Source organism: Fringilla coelebs (assembly GCF_963513975.1).
Source record: "Fringilla coelebs genome assembly, chromosome: 2".
Taxonomy (NCBI): domain Eukaryota; kingdom Metazoa; phylum Chordata; class Aves; order Passeriformes; family Fringillidae; genus Fringilla; species Fringilla coelebs.
In genome coordinates this window covers 26,316,715-26,337,117 of record NC_140029.1, presented here as the reverse complement: position 1 = coordinate 26,337,117, position 20,403 = coordinate 26,316,715, and the positions used below count along the sequence as shown (strand labels likewise).

Here is a 20,403-nt window from a genome sequence, read left to right as displayed (position 1 = left end):
GAGAATTCTAGTTCAAAAGCTGTATCTTTTAACAAGTACAGCAGGTACACAGTACTTTCCCATCAGGTTGAGTTCTGGCAGAATCAGGCAGAGAAGGGGTTTGAATGCATTTACACTCTAGACAGACACTGCTGCTTTCCCCAACTGGATCTGCAGCATTTGAGATCAGCAAACAGCTCACTAATGAAACCTGTGCTTCCTCAGTTTCTCTGAAGGAGACAGAGCACCTGGGAACACATTTCTCAACTGTTCAAGAGGGGCTGATTTTGCCGAGGGCCAGGAAAATGCAAACCCCATGATTTTGAGAAGGTCATTTCCTGCAGATGATACCTTAGACAACCATGAAATACAAAACATTGTAGAGACCAGTGCTGGATCAATGCACCCAGACAACTCCCAGCAGGGTGGGCCCTGGCTACAGCTTCAGGTGTTCTCAATGATCTAATGTGTACAGAGCACCTACATAAACAGAGGATGTTGTCTTCTACTGCTTCCACAGGCCAGGAGCACCCTTTCCTTTCAGCCTTCAGTCTCTCCTACCCTAAACTTCCTTCCTCTGGAAAATTTTCTCTATTGCCATGTGCTTGGGACCCAAGGGATCCAGCACTCAGTTCTCACATCTTCTCTTATCAGACTTCAATTCTTCTACACTTTTCACAATCCTCTCTTAGTCTCTTCATGAATGGGCTATTAATAAAATGAGAGAGTTTTCAGTTGAGTGGCTGCTTTGAAATTCTTCTGCATGCACTGTTACACCAATTACAAATGTATAAGGCAGTAATCCACTCAGCACAGAAGAAGTAGTGTTATTAATACTTAACAAAGCTTGTATGCAGATGTAAGTAATACCTTTCAGGGACCTTTCAAAAATGCTGCAAAAATCCCTAAGCTGTAAGAACTTCATACAATTTTTCTCAGGTTACTGTTAGGATGCAGCAGAGCAGATTGTGTACTGCAAGTCTTCTGAAGTGGTTATAGATATAAATCACATAAGTGTTTGGAGAAGGAACGAGATTTTCATAATATTAATGAAAAGTCATTAACTGCCGATTTTCATGATGCTCATGACTGACATGATGCTCATGTCAGTCTCTAGCAAAGTAGGATTTTTCCTGTGTACAGATAAGCATGCTTAATTGAACTGGGATGAAGGGATTTCTGGTGGGATGTTCAACAGTTTCCTGGACAGTCAAAGTTTTAGTTTGTTCAGAGTTAGTTTGCCTCATTCTGTTTATCAGCTACTCAGTTTTAGTAGACATATTTTAATTACACAGTCATAATTAAAGACATAAATATATCTAAACACAGTGAGAGATAGACCAAAGGTCTTTATGCCATCTGGAACTGCAAAGGACTACAAGTCCATGCTTCAATTGAGTAGTGAAAAGTTATCTGAGAAATAAGAATCAACAATTTCCTTCTGAAAACCTAAAATAAATGCTGTATGATCTGCAGTTACTATCACTGTAACCTTTAAAAAGACTGAGAAAATCATTCCATCTATAGCATCTTACCAACAAGCACCAACACTGAATACAGCCACAATCACACAGGCACTTTGTTTGACCTGACTCCATACTGCTGCCAAAAGGAGGATTCCTGCCCCCAGTGACTTCTTGCTTCCTTTGTGTGGACATTTGCATTTGTGCAGCCTAACAGTGAATTATGCATGGATAAGTTCCAGGTAGGACAAGCAGAGACACGTGATGTGGCTCCTGGTTAAAGAAGTCAAATATGATGATACACAAAGGGGCATGTGGAAAACTGCTGAAATTTTAAGTATCCATTGATTCCAGGTTGGGTGTATTATTAAATTAATATTTCCTAATATAGAACTGCAAAATGTGCTTGTGTTCTTCAGCTGAGATGTTCCCATGACTTAATAAAATAGCACTATTGCATAAATAAAATAAAATAGCACTAATGCATAAATAATGACTATTTATGGCTGTACACTTAGAGCCCAAATAAAGGCACAATGGGTAAATACATCATCAGAGTTACAATTGCCAAACAAATTATTCCACATCAAAATGTGTTGAAAGACGCTAAAGATTTTTTAAATTAAAAATACGAAGTAGAAACAGGCAGTGATGAAATCAAGGCTCCTCTTGACATAGTCATACAGCACGGAAATACTGGGGGAAATAATATTATTAGTATGTAAGCTACTGAGAAAGAAAAAGTCAAGACATTAGCAAAAAATCATAGGTTGTACCTTAGCCTGCCTATTCTCTGATGTGACTAAAGCCTGCAAAGGGCACACAGTGTGAGTCCCCATAGCTGTAGAGCCATAAAACCAAAAGTTAATCCCAGCTAACAGTCCCCTTCTCCCTCCCAAATTCTGATCTCCTTTGTTATGTTTGGATTCACAGATTAATTTTTTCCAGACATTCTAAATGCTGTCAGTAAAGACAGTACTGTGACAGCAGTTTTTATGTGTTCCTTTTTTATGCACAAGAAATGTAACACGGGCATGCTCTGCTGTCCATTACAGATGTGTTTCTGGAAGGTCTGATCACTAAAAACATTATCCCATTGCTTCACTCCTCATCACCAAGCTGAATTAATCAATCCCAGCTTTTTTGAGAAAGATGATGATGACACTGAAGATGGAACTATTGAGGAAAAGGGGCACAAGTGCTCCCACTAAAAGACTGATACAGAGGACTTGGTTTCAGGGGTGCAGCAGTAGGGATCTTTAAGGAGGGTGATCTGCTCCAGAAAGCTGACATCTCTTCCAGGTGACAATTACTCCATCCACCATGTCATATATACTGTCCCTGTGCATTTAAACTGAATGAATTTTAGTCTCTGCCCAGATCCCATCTTCCCCACAGAAAAAGTGATTTGCTTCCCAAACAACATCCAGAATTTCATCTGGGTGGCTGACGAAAGTTAGTAGAGCAAGATGTTCAAGAATCAGTAGTGGAATGCCAAACCCAAGGACAGGATCATCTAGGGAATTGGTCCTCTCCTTGTGCAATCCAACACAAATCAGGGACATGGTCATAGCAGTAATCTTTGCTCAGATTTGTGATGTGTAGGCCACCAGCCTCAGGTACCTCTATTAGTTATGTACAGGTCTGCCTGGGATATTTTTTATTTTGTATCCTTAAATACAAGTAGGGCATCTGGAAAGCATCATGCAAACAATCTTTCTCCTTCAGAAGAACGTATGGGATTCCCAGATATATCCCAGGAGTGCAGATATATCCCAGGAGTGAGAAGCAGGTAAGAAAACAAAACAAAAAAAGCACAGATACTGCAGTTCATGTTAAATATGTACAACACTCAAATATTTCAGAACTCCCCAGCTGCTCTCGAATCAAAATAAATTCAGATCAAAACCAAAGAAGTATCAGAGAAAAGGGCTGTTACTGAGTGCAAAAATTTTGCAGAACATAGGTTTAACTTTACTTTATAAGGCTCTTTATTAAACCAAAAATTATACTCTACTCTGCTTTGCAGCTACATGCCTGGACTTTGCTGCTGTTCTGGATACCAATAATATCTGGATACTAATAGTATCGAAATTTCCCTATATACAATCATTTCATTATCTTTAAACATTTAAAACAATCTGTGATGACTACTACAATATATACTCTATGAATATGGCAAAACAAAAAACCCCACAGTAAATAACTAAAAAACAACTGGCTACTATGAAAATTGACACAAACAAATTATTTTAAGTTGCATGACCTAGAAGCCATCATAGAGTCACTGTGCCTTGATCCATTTAGAGCGAGCTGCAAAATTTTCTGCTCTGCCACAGTAGCACTGTAGCACCTCTACACCTTGCTGCAAAGGTTTTAACCTGCAGGAAAACTTCTAACACTGCAGAATACCACCAAAATCCACCAGCCAGCCAGGCAACAGATTCTGATGTGCCCTGTCTATGTACCCATGGACACAGGAGACTCCTGAACCTCTCATCCTGGATCATCTCCGCTGTTGGAGGCATTCAAGACTCAACCAAGCATGTCTCTAATAAGCAGATTAGCTTTGAGCTGGTGGTTGGACAAGATGATACCCACAGAAGCCCTTCCAATCTAAATTATTCTATAATCATCTGGTCCATTTAGCTCCCTTGCTGTTATCCAGTTGTGTTCACTGCTTTAATTCCCACAGAGGAAAAGGGAACCATTTTCCGTGCTTAATTTATGTCGGTTGTTTCAATTTCCTAGTGAATTAATAATTTAGCAGAATTTTATCTTCCTCATTTTAGAGTTATGCGAAGAGGCCAAGTGGTAAAGTAAAACATTAAATTATTTACAAGTTGTACACACATGCAGGCAGATAAATGGTGCATCATATATTTAACAGTTGTTAGAAAGTACAAAAACAATAGGCATGATAGACAAAGTCCTTTGTCTAAGGAGAGAAAAGTAATCTTCAAGCTTGTGTCAATTTTTTCAGACATAAAAAAAGGCTAAAGTAAATGTATCTAAGGTAGATCCACAGTTTGTAAAAACTTCAGAGCTACCAGATTAAGCAGTTTCTGTCTGCAAATGAAGGAATGAGGCTCCATTGCCCTGCTGGCAAAATTCTTCACAAAAGGCAATTAAAACCCTGTTCCATGTTTTAGAAAGATGGAATTGAATAAACCACAAGTGTGCAGAACTGTGAAGTGTTGGCAGGTGATTAGGTTATCACAGACTGGGAGAATAAATTAAAAATTCATTTGTAATGGGTGGACAGTGCTATTAAACAACAAAAAAATCCTAAATCCTCAAGTCTCCAATTACCAATCCTATTCAGTTTGCTTGAATAAAAGATTATGTCTTCTTATTTTGGTGCTCAAGAAATAAAGAATTAATATTAAACTGCTGAATTTTTATACCAAATAACCTCTACACATGATGAAGACAAGGACAGCAAACAGAATTCCTCATAATTCAACCTTTCTAAATGTATTTGCTGCCTTATACACGCAGCTGAACAACTTCCTTCAAATAAAACTTAAACCAGAAATAGGTCTTGAAAATGGAAATATTTTTGAAGCACCATGCTCTGAGTATTTTCTACAAAGAAACTGCAAAGCAGAGCAAAATACCACTACACTTCCCCCTCCCCACCCCAACTTCATATTCTTCTTGAAAACTGATTTTAAATATATTTCTTTCTTAATGTACATATATTTTACACAAAGACCTTCTGTTAAAATTCATCTGGCTATCCAAACCCCCCCTTCTCCTGAATGCACACAGAGACATAGTCATTAAAGGATTGGCAGAACAAGATCTCCTTTCTTTTCTGAAGGGGGCCCTTCCAACAAACGACCTCCGAAAGAGGCATTTATTGTTAGGTACTGGGCGATGCAATCTTCGCTCATCAGCGGTAAAGATCTAGGATCTGCTTCCTCCACGTCCTAACAAGCAGACACATCTCTTATCCACACTGTATTTGCACTCTTCTACCATGTCACTGACTTTAGGTTCAGCAGGAACCCCTTTGAGCACCTACAAGCAGCTCCACCTCAGCCAGAAGGTCGTTTTCTATCCATAGGGTGTTCAGCACATAAGCTCTGGTGGAATGACAGCAAGTGAAGGGGTTAAAGCATCTGCAGCCTTGGGGCTTGCCACAGCTCCCCAGAAACACTCAGTCTGGTCTGGAGCTCACTCCTTTCCCTGATGCAAGCCCCTGCCTCCCTTCCCTGGCAGAAAAACCACCAGGTGTGGGAGGCAGAAGGATCCCCTGCAGAGAACGGGGGCTGCTGGCACAGGGTGGGCACCAGCCCACAGCCTGGGTAAAGCTGGTCAGTGAGACTGCAGCAAAATGGGAAAGGAGGCTGGACAGAGTCAACTTCCAGTGAAAGGAAACACTACAAGGAGGCTTGTGGAAGGAAAGGAATTTGGTACTGGGGAGGGACAGCTGGGGACTGAAAGGAGTGAGAGCAGAGGAGATACAGGCACTGGAGGGGAGGTGTGGTGTGACCCTGGGTGCAGCAGATGGATCTCAGGCAGGAGACCTGAGGAGGGACCTGCCTAGGACAGCAGTAACAGGAGCAGAGGCCAGGATGAGGGTTCACCTCTCAGGACTCTACCTCACCTCTACCATGCAAAGGAAACTGCTTCTGGCTTTGCCAGAATGCCCCTGTACTTCCTGTGCAGTGCTGGGGACTGATCCTTCACTGGAGTAGCTGCTTTGGGGTAGTGTCTCAGAGAAAACAAGTGAGGAAGACTTGGGATCATCCTGTTCATATTGCATTGACACAGAAATGCTGCCTAGCATGCAGGCAAAGATAAAGGGGGAGAAACAGGAGTGTACATGCGCAAACAAGGCATCATAATAAGAAATAACATCATTACATTTTGAGAAGTTTTGATGCTTTATGGGGTGCAATTTTTAATAAAGTATAAAACACAATGCCTTGGGTGAGAGACCCGCTCTTTTATGATCTTACAGCAGACAGAGCAAAAACCACAAGGCCTCAAAGGAGCAAAAACTGGGCAGTCATACAAACCTAGATGCATCTTGTTTCCTTTTCAGAATAAACTTCATGCCTCAATTCCATGATTTAAGGCACTTTTCCAAATGAAAAATGAAATTTAAGAGCTTGAATATATTCTCATCAAACTGCAACACAAGAATTGATAGCAGACACAAAGTATAAAATTACATATCTCTCATATTAACTTTGCAAATATTATAAATTTATAATAAAATTTAATAACCAGTAAATGACCAAAATGCTCTCAGATAACATTTAAGATTAATAATTTAGCACTGAAAAATAAGTTTGCTATGAATATAGACTTCTAAATGAAAAGACAAGCATCTTAAAAGTATGTTTCATTTCAAGGCTAGAAAACTAGCAAATAACAATCAATGTTTTTTTTTCTTGGACAAATGGCAAATCTTAACAATATTTGAAGCTCTCAACAGATGGCTTGTAAAAAATCAAAAAAGGTGTCTCATTAATAAAAATACTTCTAGCTCTTATCATTGCTTACACATACTTGAAAGTTGTTAATAATATAATGTACATTTTGTCTCCACTTTAAGCAAACCTTTTTCTCTGATTTTAGACTCAGCTAAGGCAAATCTGTAAACTGATAAACTGAACCACAGAAAAAAAGAAAAATGAAAGTCACAACAAAATGTCACTTTTTAGACTCAATGTGCACACTCAGCTTTCAGCCTTGTGCCTTCCCAGATCACCATCCCACGACAATTGTTTCTTTAGACATAGTGCAAGATGAAAATGCAAAGGAAACAGAGTCTAAGTCTGTCACTGGTTGCACCTCTATCCTATTTACTCATAAGGTGAGTAAAAAAATGTGGCACTTGAAGAAATTCTGGTGTTGGTTTACACATACTAGAATCTGAATTTCCCTGTAATTTGTAACTACAGTTTTGATCTTCAAATATTACTTAACACATCATGTATTTAAGAGGTGTGAAAAAAAAAAGAGTTTGTATAAGCAGTATCAAAAAAACTATTTCTACCTTTCAAAAAAAAAAAATCAACAACAACAACAACAACAAAAAAATTTAAAAAATCTTGTGTGAAAACAAATTGTGTGCAGATATCACTTCTTGAAATTTGTTACAGGCAGGAGACAGAATGAACCGAAATGTTTCTATTTCACACAACATGGAAGACTTAGAGCTTGATACTACACCTAGTGAACTCCAGAATAACTGGTGAGCCCAAAATTCAATTAAATCTTGACAGAAGCATGTACCAAGAAGTGAAAAGACTCAGTTAAGAAACTGGGCTTAATGGGCAGATCTCTGCAGAAATCAAGTACCTGCAGTATGGTAACGAACAGACAGGCAGCTTCTCTGCTCTGCCAGGCAGCAAACCAACAGCCATAACATTCAACACCTATTTCAGATCTGAAGTTAACCAAGACTGTAAACTTCTAAAGAGATACTGTACTTGATTCAGTTATCCAGAAACACAAATTACAGGAGATAGTCACAGGAGTTTTGCCATTTCTCCTCTGAATTGACTGCAGACTGCTAGCGAAGGAGCAGTCATGCCCCAGCCCAGTTCCTCCAGAGCCATGGCCATGTATTCTCTCTCTTGCCCTGGTATCAGCTCAAATCGAACAACGTCAGGATGCAGCAGGGCAGGCTGCAGACATGACAGTGAGCACACTTCTCTGTCCTCAAAAAGAAAAAAAGAAAAAGGCAAATTTCTGTTTAATCAACCGCCAGTTTAATGGTTCAAACCACTGCAAGGTACCCATCTCTCACCTAATACAAGAGAAACGATGGGAAGCCAAAGGCAAGGGAGAGAAAAAAGGAGATGTGCTTAGAAAGTGGTTTGGGATCACTGTTTTGAAAAACTTTAAAAAATAAAAACTTTATTAAAAATCATTGCTGTTGGGTTTTTTGTTTGTTTGGGTTTTTTTAAATGGTCTCATTTATTAGGTAACAGCAACATGGTTTATTAATAGCAGCTTGACATTAGAAACTTTTTTTTGTGGAAACTGCAGTTCTGTTGACTGGACATCTAACAGCTATCAGAACCTAATAAGCTCACCAAGTGTTGCCTTTACACCATACAAACTCACAACACTGCATCAAGTATGGCGAAATGGGATATTTTACATAATTTTTCAAACAATTTTTTAAAATATGGGGGGGGGGGAAGCGATAAAGACAGAAACTAAAACATTAGAGCAAAAATGCTATTTCATGTCTTAACTGTTCATAACATAGCATTGGTTGTTTGCTGACAGAAGCAGCTGAGGTGAAGATCAAGCCCAGCAGCAGCCCCGGATATCCGAGTGTACGCAGAGTCGGCACTGGCCGACCCTCCCAGGCTGCCACCCGCATGAGACGGGTGCTGCTGCTTCCCTGGGCTCCCAGCCCTGCCGTGCCCTGGCTTTATCAGGGAGGAGATGCACAAGTGCCAAGCTCTGCCTCGCCCTGCTCCCTCCCATCCCACCTCACCCCACCTCTAGGAGAGGAAACCCAGGTGACTGAGCTGGGCAGGAGCCACAACCGGACTCTCAACCCTGCAAGCAGAGGACCAGACCTGCCAAGAGATAGATGGGGCACTCACTCCTTCTTCTCCCAAACAAAACAGTGCTTGAAGCCCACTGGCAGCACTGTGCAGTGATATGCCTGACCTTATTTCTGCTGGGAATGTTCCTCCCTCCCTCATCAATTCCACCACGCTTGTCTGATGTTTCCTTTTCTGCTGTGTCAAATACAGATAACAAGTTACTCGAGGCAGGGATCTGTCCAGAGCAGTATAGCTCACCAGCAAAGGGCTTGGCAGGCTGTACAAAAAATGGAGCAGAGCAAATGACCAGCCTTTAAAACAAACACAGTTTCATTTATTCATAGCTTAATAACTTACTAATTCATTGCCTAATGTGTTATTAGCAATACATTTTAAAACCAGGCTTTGAACTCAAAATTCCTTTCTAAAGGCATAAATAGTTAGAAACTAAGTTCTTCCCTCTGCAATTACCAATTTTCAAAGTCTGAGGTCTCCAGCATTAATGATGCCATAAAATCAACCCAGACACTAACAACTTTTTCTGGAGTACTTTTTGACTCCAGTAAATTGTAGCCAGAGCAGCTGCTTGTGAAGCACTCTGATGTCAATGGGATGAAGGGGCCCTGATGGACAGGGTGGCCCTTGCAGTTTTTAGGGCAGGGTCTGTAGAGAAACAAGATCTGCACGCCCCCAGCACAGCACCCAGCGTGGCCCTGCTCCCTGCACAGGAGAGCAGCACAGGTGGCAAGGCTTGTGAGAGCCTAATGAGCAAAAATACCCCCCTGTAAGGCTAACCCACAGCTGATCTGCTGCCAGGCAGCAGAGAAAAGGGTTAGGAAAGAGAGGAGAGTGGATGTGCACATCTTGCTGCCTTTTGTTCCATGAGTATCTCTAATACTGAATATTATAAACTACATTTGTTGCTATTTAAGGACACAGGTCTAGCTCTCTGTACCAGCCACGCATCACATGTCTCACATGTCAGGGAAACTCGCAGACTGGCTGTCAAACCAGCGAGTCTGCTGGTCCAGGGAGGTGGTGATACTGAGTGAGTGGGAAGGCTCCTCTGTCTGCCTGCTCCTGCTTTCCTTCTCAGGCAGGATGCACACCAAAGAGCCACCAGCCACGCTGGAGCTCAGGGAATGGCCACGTGCAGAAAGTCAGGAGCTACTTGATGGGAAAGGATGGGAGAGGAACTCCTGAGGGAATGGGGGGGAACAGGAGGGGCTTCTCCGCAATCCAAGTGCCAAAGGGTAACACCCACACCCCTTCCTGCCTTGGCAGTCACACATCAGGCCTGTCTCAAATACCTGCATTTCCCTTCAAACTACTCTTGGATCTCTAAACTCTCACCCTCCTTTGGGGATAAAATTGAAATCCTGCCTCTTCTCACCATCTCCAATAAGAGTTCCCTGCAGTGTCATATGAATGTCATGCAGAGTCTTTACTGAATTCAACCCTGGACCACTGTTCAGGTTCGAGGGTGTTTAAAAGAGTACCAAATAAAGCTCGGGCTAATTGTCCTGTTTGCATGTTTTAAAAGGCATGTGGTAGGATGCTGCAAGGTTTCCTCCTGATTTCCTGAAGGCTGAGTGGGAACTGTTAGTACTACTTTAACTTGGATAATTGCTAAGCACACCTTGCAAAATTAGCAATGTAGCATTTAATGCGTACCTTTCCTCTCCTTCTGCAAAATTATGGCAGCTCTCTGTGCCACCCAGACCTTTTTAATTCCCTGTTAGATCAAAAATGTAAACAATTACTTTGAAAAACACCTCCCACTGCCACACTGAAATAGTTCATCTTCTGTCTTCATACAACAACAGAGAGAAGCAGTTTCTATTAATATCCCTCTCCTGCTCCAGGCTTTGTGGTCTCAAAGAAATTCAGGTATACAATTTTCAAAGGAATTGACTTTGAAACAATGATGGCACTGAAGTCAGATGCACATTGCAATATCCTTGAAAGGCAAGTAAAGGATGAGCTGGGAATAAGAAGCACTGAAGAGACTCAGCAGAAGGAAATGATGAAAGTATGGAATTAGAAAGCTGAAAAAGTTATGTGTTGGTTCGTATTTTTTTCTTACCTTTACTTCACAAGTGATTTATCTGATGTGGAAAGGTCCTTTTTTTTTTTTTCCTGTCAGCTGTTGGCAGCATTTTGAAAACTATCAACAACTTTGATGACTTCCTTTTGATCCCTCCAATGCACTCAGATGCTCTTTGCCTCTCTTTACCTCCAAATCTTTAATATCAGAACTCCAATGTACATCCCACAGGTCACTTGCAGCCTTAGCAGCTGTGGCACAGAACCCAGAAACAGAATTTTTGACTGTGGCTGTCCTCAACAAAACCACCTGTGCCAGAAACACAGTAAATGTCTGGGTCCTGAGCAGACTGAAGCTATCTCATAATTAGAGCCCAGCATGTACTCAAGCATGAATAAAGTAACAATGATGAATTTTCATCACTCTTGTGATTCTGTGAATGTAGGTCATGTGCCATCCTAACTACTGAAGATTAAGTTGTTATTATTTTTCAGACAGAGCATTATGCAGCCCCAGCTTCATGTCCTACTAAATGCCCATCTATGAGCAAAACACCCAGAGAAACCTTTTTATATCATTTCATTTCTGCAGCTTTTGGTTCTCATCCAAGCTGCATGACCAAACACACCTGTTTTGCTTCCTTAGCCCATCTTTCCCCTTCTCCCATTGTCAACAGTCCTCAAAGTAAGCTGGAAAAATTGCTTTCCCAAACACAAACACCCTTTCTTATCTACTCTATTTCACTGAATTTTTGGGTGAGACCTTTAATTTTGTTTTTTAAGTATTATAACAAGAATAGAGTATTTTATATAAATGTACTTTGCCATTACAAACATGCTGAAAGGCTGAGTAAAGTGTCTCAAAAAAGTGAAATGCCAAGAAATCATCAAGTTTCCTTTTACAAATCCGTTTGGTAATAACAACCAAGTTCCAGACTCAGCTGGAAACTGAAAACAAAAGCCAGCAGAAGAATTACCTGGTGTTTGGACAGAGGAATTCATGTATGTATCAACAAGAGGATACAAGATGGGTAAATTTTGTTCTCCCTCCTATACCCAAGACACCTGCCTGAGAGAGCTCAGGCACTTCTCAGAGGCAGACAGGGAATCAGAAAAACGCACTCAGCTTTCACCTCCCAACATGAATTACCAAATGACTCTCTTCACTGCAGTGAACATCTGAAAATTGCAAATGTTAAGATAATGGAAATAGAGAACAACCAATTTAATTACAAATATTCCACAGGAGCAGGATACAGAGCCATAAAGAACATTTCAGTTTGGCAGGGCCTTTCCACAGCAGTTGCTTCAGTAGACATCGTTCCTGCAGTGACACACACAAGGTAAACACAGAAAGAGGAAACAAACCAGTCACACAACACACTGGTTCATGTGGTTATGGGCCAAAAGCTGATACAAGACTGGTTTTACAAAGCTCTTGTTCAAACACAAGGCATGTGACATGGGGTAACCTCAAATGACCAGCTCAGTATGATTAGCTAACCTAACCATAGAGTTTACTTGGGAGAGAAAACCAGCAGCCCAGGACAAAATAGTGACCAAGGGAAATGACTTTGTTCATCCCAGAAGCCAGACACAGGAGTATTTACAAAAAAGGCTGCAATTTATAATTTGATATTTTTAACTATGAAGGTTGTAGCCTGAAGAGTAATTTTAAAATCAGCTATGTGTGTTCTCATCAATTGCTATTTATATAAATTATCTTGGTGTTTCATATGCAAAGCCACCCTCCCTTTAAATCCATTGGATGAAAGGGAGGAATTGAAAGAAAAGGAAGATACATTTCTGGCTCAACAAGAATTGAGACTTTAAAAGAACTAGGACAGTCATTTCTCGGTGCAAATTTTCTGCCTGCCACATGAAATGCTGAAGGCAGAAAGACTTTTAGTAAAACTGTCACTTAGCAAATGCCTCAAGCACAGGAAGGGTGACAGCATGCACAGCCCTGAAGTAATAGCACAGGTGAAAAACAGGAGCTTACTTATTGCACAGCAGTGCAGTTCTCAACTGGCCAAATACCTGTTTGCCCAGATTATCAATTTCAAAAAGGCTGACTGCTGCCAACCAGCACTGCACACCAAAGTCTTCAAAACCTAGCAGTACTGTGCTTTATCAGCTCACCACAATCTGAGTGCCACATTCAGTAGGAGTCTGCCTTGCCTTGTGTCCTCAAAGAGATTTAGGTGCCTAAGGGACCATCACACTGGCTCCTACCAACCTCAAACACCATCAACCCTCACATGAAGCTAGAAACATTTGGGGATGTCAATCACAAGGCTTCTCCATTTCAGCTTTCTCCCTTGCTGAAACTCACAGCCAGTTACACCTTTGTGTGACCAAGTTTAACATTTCTTCATTGCATCAAGGGTTTCATTGTGTCCCACTCTCTGCTGCTCCAGGGAAGCCAAACAACCAGATCCATGCCCCTGGAACACCACAACTCAAATAGCACTTCCTGTCAGTCATCGAGAAATTTTAAGCATTATTACAAAAACTCAAAAGCCACAAAAAACAGCAGAAGCAGACTAAGGATATAACTAACATCTGAGACTGCTGTAAGTAAGGGGATCTCTTGTCCAAAACTGCCCACTCTGTGCAGGAAGTCAACCTCCAAGATGATGATTCCATCTCCACCTGCACCCAGGACTGTGTGCTTAGGCTGACTGCTCCACAAGGCATGAGGAGGCTGCACCCATGGCACTGTTAAAGGCAATGTTATGGGCTGGGCTTCCAGACAGTTTGCATCCCCAGAAAGCTGCATTCCTATGTGTGGTGAGCCAAGGGGCTCATGCTTGAGCTATGAAGTTGTGGGGAAAAGGAACTGGAGAGAGGTCAAAATAGCTAACACAGCATTGCAGGGTTAACTCAAGAGACCTACAAGTGATTTATCCATATAAAAGCATCAAGAAGCTATTCCTTCTGTCTGAAATGAGAGCTGCTATTTAATGGGACAAGACAAAAGAAACAGTGGAACTAAGCCAGACACTGTAAAACAGCAGGCTCAATCTTCCAGCTGAAATGCAGTGTTTCACATATTGAAAACCTTAAGAAGTTTCTGGAGCTGACACAAAACCAACAAAATCTCAGGTAGCTGGCTTGATCTTCATTAATTGAAAAAGTGAGTAACCCAAATGCCTCCTACTCCCAGGTTTTGGCCTGCACATCAGCTGAGAGCAAACACCTAGAAGACACCTCAGCCTGCGTTACATGCAGACACTCTGTCCCTGCTCTGCACTGCTCCTTCTCTGCAGAGGTTTCCCTGTTATTTGATATGCACAAGGTAATCTTGCAGCTTGGCTCTCTGTGGTTGGAAGCATGGCAGGCAGCTGTGCCAGGCACTCCTGCCAAGAAAATATTCTGACACACCATGGTTATAAAAACACATCAAAGGAAAAGACTTTTTTCTTCTTTCATATCACTAAGTACTTAAATCCCAGCAGGGCTCTCCCAGCTCTGCAAGGTTTAAGTATATATACCCAAAGTCCATAAACTGAAGAGGACACAGACAAACATGTGCCCCACAATCCCCTGAAAAGCCATTCTAAATATGCCATCATTTACTGTTTAATACCTATTTTTGGATATGAAGTCAGTGATAGCTGGGGTTTTTTTTGGAGGGGGGGGTAAGTTGTATGTAAAAAAAAAAAAAAAAAGAAACCCAATTGCGATGAAGTGCTTTTGGACACAATATTTAAGCAATAATAACTTGCAAAAAAAAAAAAAAAAGTAATCAACCTTAACATTGATCAATTTTTTTTTTTTTTCAGATTCCCAAAAAGGCAGCCAGCTCCTTTTAATAAGGACGGTTCTGTTACCATCTCTGAACTTTACTCCCACTAGTTTCACTAGATTCAGCTGTTTCAGTAGTAAAATAAGGAGTTTGGTTTAGGCTAGAATATGCTAAGGAACGGATGCCATGCAGGCGCTCCCAGGATCTGTGACAGTGCCATCCTCACAGAAAATAAGAGCAATCCACTCCTAAATGCTTGTGTCCGTTCAACTGCAGCTTTCACGCTTACTTTTGAAATTTTAAACCTCATGTCAGGAAGGGAAAGCAAGTTAATACCAACAGAGGCATTCCCCACTACCACTAAAGGCCACCTGGGTGCAGTGGACGTGCCCACAACCTGCAGATTTCAGAGCTCTCACACGGATCTCTCCAACTCTACCAGCTACATAGAAAGCTGACAAAGTTGCCAAGTAGTAAATCAATGTCTTCATGCTCAGACCTGCCTGCTTGCCAAATTAACAGAAGCATACAGAGCACTCTGCCACACGGAGAAAGACTTTTTAAGAGTTCCCAAAGTTGAAAATCAGGCAAACTAAGGACAGAAGTTAGGGGGTAAAAAACAGCAGGCAAGTTTACAAGATCGTAGGAATGGGGAGGACAGGACACACAGAAGAGATCCTTCCAGCTGCCCAGAATTTAAAATGTCCCTTCAGTATGCCTGAGAATGTTCCTGTCCTTGCAATAATCTAACTCACCCCAGTGATTCTGGGTACTTGGAGATGGTATGTAAGTCCCTTCCTCCCACATCTGTGCCTGATTTGTCAAGACAGGTGAGCCAGCCTTCAAAGCTTCAAAAGCCTGCCTGTCAAGAACAGAAAGCCAGGGAAATGTAATGTAAAGTTTGGGCCCAAACTGTGACTAAGACTGAAAATGCAGAGCTACTGAAAAGTGACTGAAATGGCAACGGGACACTACCTGCACTTAAAATACCAGCACTGCACACAGATTTACTGAGGAACCACATGTTTTCCTTCTTTGCTTTGCAGATGTTTCTTCTTTCTGCAGAGCATTAAAACTGTGTTTGAGGAGAGGAAACAGATGGTAGCTGCTATAGTGGCACTTTTCCAAGGTGGAAAGAAACCATTATAGTGGGGTTTCCACAAGCTTAAGGCTGAGAATGTCAGATTTGTATTGCCAGTTTGCACGAATTAAACACGTCACTGCAAGGCTTCCAAATGATGCAAATGTAGGGTAGTGGCTGACACTGAGAGCTGGTGCCTTAACACTGTCTGTGTGTCAGTCAGAGCAAAGGGAGTCCTAAGCAGAATCCCCACAGCAGTCAGTGACATGGACAATCCATGAGGTCCCAGGTCAGAACTGTTTATCATCTCAGGCTTCAACCTCTGAGCTACTGCTCCATGGGGAGGGGAAGTCCTGCCCATAAACAGAAATTTGTGGAAGAGGGTTAAATTTAACACAGCAACAGAACTGAAAAATAAGAAGAAAAATAAAAACTACATCCAAACAATGAGAAATTATGCCAGAACAGCAAAAGCAGTTAGTCTGGCCATGTAAGTCCAGGTGGCCCTTTGATAGAAGAAAAGTGGCTGGGAAGACTGAGGAACAAATCTGGGAAAATATAAAAGAAGATGCCATGGGAACACCCTTAACAGTTGTTGGGAAAGTGTAGGGCACAAGGTGATTTTGAACTGTGGAGCAGGAGTCAGATCTAGAATATGAAGCAGATGATAATACTAAACCAGGGAGCATGATTCTGCCAGCTAAGTGTGTCCAGAAGAAGAAGATAATGTAAGGTGTTGGAGAATAAGGTGAAGGTGAGGAAAACAAGAAATAATCAATCAAAGCTTTGCCAGAGAAAGCTGTCCAGATTTGTGAAATGTGGCTCAGGAAGGCACTCGAGGAACTCACTGAGAGGATCACACATTGCTTTGAGAGTAAGGAGAGGTCAGTAACTTACCATGGGGGCTGGGAATGTGAGTAAAGCAGAATTTGGTCAGAGCAGAGGGAGCAGATCTCTCAGGCAAGTGCTGGTGTGGCAGTGAGGGATGAGTAGCCCAGAAAGGTTGTGTGAGTGCCAGACTGACACAGGGGAAAGCAGCCAGAGGCACAAAGGCTGTTCTGGTAGAACAGTAAAAGATTACAGACACACCCAGATTTAGCACTCCTAACCTCAGGCATTGGGAGATGCCAGGTTGGGAGCTGAGCTGCTCCAGGCTTCCTGGCCCCCAACCTAGTCACAGGAACAACCAGTACATCTCAAAAGGTGGAAGGACTTTCCTTCTTAACATGCCCCTTCTCTCTTGTTTGGCACACAAGGGTTTTAGAATTCCTCTTCTGACTCAAAAGCTTAGAACTACCTGGGATAAATCTCAGCCTGCCTGCAGCATAATTCAGAGGGGAAAAAAACACCAACTAGCTAAGGAAGAAGAACAGGTTTTTGGGTTTTTTCCCTAGAATCCTACAAAGGAGAAAATCCCTGAATGCCTGAAGGTGGGCAGCTGTACCAGAGGGAAACCAGGGGAACCTCTGCATTTCAATTACTCCTGAGCACAGAGCTATTGAAAAAGTCTGAACGTGATCTTGGGCTGTTAAGGAAATCTTTGCTTACAAAAGGTTTCTGAACCAACAGAAGGGCTGTGAAGGCAGACAGAGGATAATTAGACCCAAGGACAGTGTACAGCCCAAGAATGGGAGACAGCAACAGCAAAACTGTCTGAGCAACCTACAAGCAGCAAGGGAGGGAGGGGAGGGGGAAGGAAAAAGGAAACCCAAAACAGTCACCCATAAATACAACCAGTGGATGTATAAAAGCACTGCCTGTGGCCTGAGAATACCTGCACAAGGATTATAACAGAGAGGGAGAGACAGAAGGGGGAGGAGAGGGACTAGCTAAATCACATGAGTAGGAAATTGCCTACAAAGGCTGCCTTTTCTCTTTTTTTTTTCCTTTAAATATGCAAGTTTAACAAGCTAAAAACCAGCACATGGTCAGAGCTGCCAGCAAGTATGCAAACAGCATTTGGAGCTGCTGCTGGCTTACATGAAGGTCACAGTGTACCTGCAGCTGCACAGCTGAGAGACAGGCAGTGTCACAGGCAAACCTCCCACTCTGAAGCCTCCCTCTCCTTCAGCTCAGGAAGAAAAGGCTCCCACATTCCCAACTAAATCCAGCACACGTTCTTAAAATTTATCTTGCCACAAAAAAACTAGATCAGCATTTTCATGGGAGTGGAAAAAGTAATGTACAAATTACTAAAATAAACTGCAACTGACAGTATGCCCTAGCAAATATCAGACTGGCTTTCTTCTTAAGCATTCAGAAAAGCAAAACAGGAAATGAAACAAAAATCCAGATATTTAATAAAGACATGTTTTGAAAATAGGAAGATAATCAACAGGGAAAACAAGGAAGGAGAAAAAATGTGTATGTGACCTTTACTGGTAATTTAATGATTGTTCTTGTCAGATCAAATCTTGTTTCCCCCATAAAAAATGTTGTTAAGAAGGTAAAATATCTTTTTTCCCTATCCAAGAAAACAGAGACAGCTGATCTGTTCATTCCATATTTGTCTTTTAATCTATGTGTTCATCAACCTACAGCATCAGCCATCTTGCTAATTATCTGCCTCCACCACATGAAAATTGAAAAAGATGAAAAAGTCACCCTTAGGAAAAGCAGACTAGGAAAATGGGAAGATAAATTCCAAGTTTTGATACTGCAATGAATAAACCGTTATAATATTCTGTACTTTCAAATCACGGTTTTGCCTCACATGACAAGAAGATGTAACACTTCTATAATCTGTCAACCAAGAATAAAGGGCAAACCAAACAGTTTCAAAGGATGCAAAAACCACCTCTCTTGTCTTTCCAGGTAACTTTTTATTCTGAAATACGTTCACATCTCTGCATGAGCAATAGCCAGGATAACACTTCCAGATCTATTCAAAGATCACCTCATCGTGCACTGCTTCTTCATTCTAGTTTTGAACACACAAGCATTTACATTTCCAACAAATAAAACAATCTCAGAAATTTTCATAGTATTTTTTTAGTGCTAAAACCATTTTAGATCTGCTCTAATTTTTAATCTATACAAATGTAAAACTATATTTATCACAATTAATTCATGCAACTCTTCATTCTCATGGAAGTGCAATTAAGAGCCACCCAAAATACTGACTTGCAGGGCTAACAGTTAGCTCAGCTTTTCACTGCTTCATATCAAGACCCATTTCACAAGACAAATCTGTAATTCCCCCAATTTAGGTACAGCCGAGTCAAATAAAAATGGAATCAAGACCCATTTAGAGTACATGACTGGGCTATCAGCTACTCAAAATGATGTTCTAAAGCATGCTTCAGGAATAACCAAGCACTAAAAAATGTTAATTAGCGTTAATATCAATGAAAGTTTAACCTGCTGACAAAAGCTCTTAATGTTCTCTTTCCTATTAATGAGAGCATGCATAAAGAAAGCTAGTCGGATTGCCAGGATTTTCTGTAAATCCCACAAAATCACTAACAGCATCCACACAACACATTTAAGACCAGCAGCTCCTCCTACCAGCGCAATGGGAAACCGCATTTAATCTTTGCATCAATTCTTCTAGGGCCATTTCTTCAATTTTCAGCCAGCATCTCATTCTCAGATAAAACAAAAAGAATCCACAGCAAGCATGCCCCCCCCACCGCTCAAGGATTAAAGGTGGCAGGGGGGGAAAAATCCCCAAACCAGCCCGCTACAGCAGCGCTTCGCAGCCCTGCATTTCAATCGCTCCGCACGGCTCCCCTCGGCACAAAGGGAGGCAGGAGCCCACGTTCCCTGCTGGCAGAGCCTGGCCGAGGCGGGGACAGCCGGAGCGGGAGTGTTGGTGGCAGCAGGAGCGCTCCGAACTTCTCTCCCGCTGCAGCGTGGCTGGCCCGCAGCGGAGCGCTCGGAGGAGCGGCCGCGCCGGGAAAGGGCTGCGCTGGGGAAGGGCTGCGCTGGGGAAGGGAAGGGCTGCGCTGGGGAAGGGCTGCGCCGCATCCCGCGGGAGCAGCCGCGCTCGCAGAACGCCCCAGCCTCACTCACGTGAACGCCGGGGCTCCTCCACCTTCCTGCCAGATTGCTGCCACGGTGGGCAGCTTGGAAGAAAAATGCCTTCCTGCATTTTTGGGCACTGACAGTGCCAAGGAGATCCCGCTCTCACCAGTCCACGTTCGGTTTGGACCGGTCATTTTTGAAGGTCTTCAGATTTCCTTCACACGCTGTCGAATTTCCTTTAAACGCAGCTGTCTTCTGGAATCTTTGGAGGAGTTTGCTTAAATGTTGTGCTACAGCAGTCTTATAACTCTGTGAAATCTGTATTTCCACAGCAACTGTATTCCCACCTTAGGCAAAGGGGTTTTGGAGTCTGGCTCTATGGACCCCTCAAGGTGTATGGCAGCAGAATGGCTGCAGAAGGCACCCAGGAAAACCAAACCTCATAACCAGTCAACTTCCACTTGCTATAGAGGGTACAGTACCACTGGAAAACTTTCAGGGACACAGAAAAACCTACAAGACTGAAAAAGTCTTCTACAACACTCCTCTATACAACTGCTCCTCATAATTGATTTCCACTGCTTTTAT

At 42.1% G+C, this 20,403-nt stretch overlaps 1 protein-coding gene across 1 annotated transcript in view; it reads right to left on the bottom strand.

Moving 5' to 3' along the window:
• The window catches only part of MCF2L (MCF.2 cell line derived transforming sequence like), a 122,285-nt gene extending 102,835 nt beyond the window's left edge, over nucleotides 1–19,450 (bottom strand). The window contains exon 1 of the mRNA XM_084201235.1: nucleotides 19,357–19,450. Within this exon, the coding sequence (XP_084057361.1) occupies nucleotides 19,357–19,435 (79 nt within the window). The 5' untranslated portion in view covers nucleotides 19,436–19,450. The remainder of the gene's footprint in view (nucleotides 1–19,356) is intronic.
• Between the last annotated feature and the right edge of the window lie 953 nt (nucleotides 19,451–20,403).